Source organism: Dendrobium catenatum, unplaced genomic scaffold (genome assembly GCF_001605985.2).
Source record: "Dendrobium catenatum unplaced genomic scaffold, ASM160598v2 fragScaff_scaffold_1056, whole genome shotgun sequence".
Classification (NCBI taxonomy): domain Eukaryota; kingdom Viridiplantae; phylum Streptophyta; class Magnoliopsida; order Asparagales; family Orchidaceae; genus Dendrobium; species Dendrobium catenatum.
In genome coordinates, this window is record NW_021319518.1 from 5386591 (window position 1) to 5390529 (window position 3939).

The 3939-nt window shown below is 33.2% G+C and overlaps 1 protein-coding gene across 1 annotated transcript; it reads left to right on the plus strand.

The window, feature by feature from the left end:
- The first annotated feature begins 648 nt into the window (after nucleotides 1-648).
- On the plus strand, nucleotides 649-3735 carry LOC110093750 (trehalose-phosphate phosphatase A-like). The gene is made up of 10 exons (XM_028698245.1): nucleotides 649-1072; nucleotides 1154-1294; nucleotides 1371-1442; nucleotides 1564-1692; nucleotides 1853-1909; nucleotides 1987-2088; nucleotides 2180-2257; nucleotides 2507-2647; nucleotides 3383-3475; nucleotides 3579-3735. The coding sequence occupies exons 1-10, from the start codon at nucleotides 872-874 to the stop codon at nucleotides 3645-3647; spliced, it is 1083 nt and encodes a 360-aa protein (XP_028554078.1). The 5' UTR covers nucleotides 649-871; the 3' UTR covers nucleotides 3648-3735.
- Nucleotides 3736-3939: the final 204 nt, after the last annotated feature.

Below are 3939 nucleotides of genomic sequence, written 5' to 3' on the forward strand. Positions count from 1 at the left end.
GTGAGATTTTTTAGGATAGTTTTTTCACTATTTTATTTTTCAAATTATAATTATTGTTACATTTGTTTACTATTTTTTATTATTTTTTTAAAAAAATTTTTGCAAGAAAGTTACATTTTGTAAGCAAAGTTGGTAATGTTATATTTTTAAAAAAATAATAAAGTTGTAATATTCAAAATAATTTTTAATATCATGTCCAGAAATAGTATAAAATAATAGATCAACCATGCACACGTAATTCTAGATATGCTTGTCTGAGATAATAATTTTTTACTCATAGAGAAGCCTTGAAGCTTTCTAGATGCTGGATTCTTGCGAGGTCCAGGGCTAAGCCGCTTTATTTGGCCTGTATTTAAGTCGCTTGTCTCTCCACCTTAGTCCTAGGTAGAGATCTTATCAGTTCAAACTTTGCACTTTCTGCAGACTTTGGAAGCGTCTGGTAATCTTCCCGTTGAAGGAAAAAAGTTTCATTTGAGTCTTAAGCAGGGCAAGTTCCTCATTCTAATATTTGATTTAAATGGTTTATTTTTCTGATGATGAGAAGGTGTGAGCTGTTATAGTTTGTTTTCTTCTGCTTTCCAGTGCTTAATTTTCGCTTTATGGCTGTCTTCTAAAAATAGATAAACCATCAGTTTACAGGAAAATGTGTACTTAATGGACTGCACCCCTAACTGCAGTGATAAGAAGACTCTAAACAAGTGGTTCTTCATTGACAAAATGGTTGGGTAGTTGATCACCAACACGCTAAAGAATAAAATAACAAGTTCCTTTACTTTTGGAATATTGGACATCACAATTAAAGGATCTGAAGCAGAGCCACAATTCTCCAGTTCTCACTGATCAAGTGCGTGCAAGTCAGTCCAGGTTGGGAATGTCTTCTAGTTTGTCACCTTACTCACCACCATCTGCAACGTTTTCTTCTACTTCCTACTTAACAATTCCAAGGAGAAAGCCTATTAATGACTGCCTCGATGCCATGAAATCGTCTTCTCCTCCTTGCAAAAAAGTTAGTAAAGATATCATCTTTGATGCTGCTTTTGAGGAAGCTGATGCAGTTTATCGAAATTGGATGGTGATTACTTAATTAACCCTTTTTGTTCATGTAATTAGTTCTAAATGATTTTAATCAACCAAGGTAGCATTTCTTTTGCAGAGCAAGTATCCTTCAGCTCTGACATCGTTTGAACAGATCACAAACTATGCTAAGGATAAGAAGATAGCTCTCTTCATGGACTATGATGGAACTCTTTCCCCTATTGTGGACAATCCTGATCTTGCATTCATGTCGAGTGCTGTAAGTAATGTTTCTTAGATTATTACGAAAAAGGAAGTATTAATTATTAATTATTATTATTATTGCTTGATTATAGATGCGCACTGCAGTTAAACATGTCGCCAAGTATTTTCCTACTGCCATTATTAGTGGGAGAAGTCGTGATAAGGTACTAACTTCTTAATAATTTTTATTAATCACAAGGTGCATTTTATAGATAATAACCTCAATATTATAGTTTCTCTACTTAGAAAGTACTTCCGATCAATTCTGATTATCTTACTTCACAGGTTTACGAATTTGTTGGGTTGAAAGAACTGTACTATGTTGGCAGTCATGGTCTGGACTTGGTTGGCCCAGTCAAATATTCTGAATCTATCGCTACAAATCACAATTGCATTAGTCCTACTGATGAGCTGGTGAATCACCATTAATAAAATGCTAAATATTTGCTTTGTTTTCTTAAGACCACCACAACATTAAAAAGAAGAACAAGATCAGACACAACCAATAAATTTAGATATCTATTTCTATAGTTTGCTTCGGTTGTAAATATATTGTCTTAAGTATTTTCTGCAGGTCAGCACTGCAAACTTGTTTCAAACTGCAAGAGAGTTTTTACCCATGATTGATGAGGTACTTACTATTCAGGTCTTCTATTGATGTTTCTAAAAATTATTTCATCATAAAATTAAACCAATTTCTCTGAACAGGTTTTCAGATCTCTCATCGAGAAAACAAAGGATATTAAAGGCTCAAAAATTGAGAACAATAAGTTCTGCCTTTCTGTGCATTACCGTCTAGTAGACGAGAATGTATATCCCAAATACTTCAAAGTTTACACTTTTACTTAAATTTCCTTTCATAAACATTTATGAGGTTTTTCTTTTTTGGTTACCGTTGCAGAGTTGGACTGTGATTGCTCAGTGTGTTCATGACATTCTCAAGAACTATCCTCGTCTGGAGCAAACTTATGGGATGAAGGTAAATAACACTCACAATTTTTGCATATTTGATCATTATTTTGCTATGTATTGCTCTGTATTGATAATGCTATAATTCTAAGACAGAACTATATGAAGCCAGAATACTAACCTTACAGATTGCATTAAAATTAAATGAGCTACACTAACCTAAGAATCTCCCAAATGGCTAAGGTGCTATGTTTTGTATTGCATATGCTTCATGGCTTTGCAAATTGTAATATTTTATTTAATAGTTGTTGTGGTGCAGGTTTTAGAAATTCGCCCAATAATTAACTGGAATAAAGGGGATGCTGTAGAATTCATGCTTGAATCTTTAGGACTAAATGATCGCGGGGCCATGCTTCCTATATATATTGGAGATGATCGTACTGATGAGGATGCATTCAAGGTAAATAGAATATTTGTACTTGTGGTTTATTGAGATTGAGTAGGATTCAAGGTTAACTAGTCATATAAAAGCCTTCTTAAGGGGCTCTTTGGTAGCAAGATTTAGGCCGGATTTGAGCGAAATCCAGCCAAACGGCCTAAAATGTAAAATCAAATCTCACGGCAAATGAAAACCGCTGTAGACGTAAAATTCCGTCTTTTCGTGCTAAATCCCGGATTTCCAAAATCCTAATTTTTGCCGGATTTACGAAATCCATCGCCTCCCGAGGAAGAGTCCGCTCGTTAAATCCTCTTTATAGCCAAACAGTTACGCGGGATTTAATAGGATTTATCATGAATGTTACCAAACAGTTTTCATGATTTAGGCCTCCCAGGATTTCTTAAATCTGGATTTACGAAATCCTACTTAAATCAAATCCTGGGTGCTAACAAACAGCCCCATCAAAATCATCAAATATATTTTAATCACCATCAACAAAAAATGCATATAATTTCAAGAGATTCAAAAGCTTTTATGCATCGAAATCACAATCATCTTCTTTAGACATCCAATTTAGCATATATATATTTCCATCATGAAAGATTTTACACATCCAATTTAGGATCAAGCAGTTTTAAATTTTTTGAAGTGTTCTATTCCATTAGTTTCAGTAAAGTTAAAATAGTAGTTGATTTTGATGTTTTGTATTTGAAGATATCAAAATAAAAATAGATACATCACAATGACTTCTTACAGGTCTTAAGAGAAAGTAACAGGGGTTATGGTATTTTGGTTTCTTCAGTTCCTAAAGAAACTTATGCCCATTTCTCATTGAAAGATCCATCTGAGGTAAACTTAAAGACTTGCAGCATATCTTTATTCATCCTACTTTCTTGTAATGATTCAAAGGCTATTTTAATTGATTTTTTCCTTAAAATATTGTACTATATAGGTCATGGTGTTTCTCAGATCTCTTGTGAGATGGAAGAAGTCTCAAATAGCAGTATATAGATCTTCGTGATCTTTTTCCAGTATATCTATTATCCAGTAAAACAATAAAGGATCCAGGCTTTTATTTTCTATCCTTAAGCTCTTTAAATAAGTTTCTTTTTGCCAGTTTTGTGCGGAAAGCAAGCTATGTTTAATGTAAGATCTGATTGTATGCTACATATAAAACTCGATCCAATTGAGTGCTGATTCCAAAATTTTCACTCTTTAACTAATATTGCATTGATTGTTAATTTATTTTTCATTGTGATTTATTCTTGTTTTTTCTGCTGAATTTTCTTATATACTCTTTAACTAATTTAAGG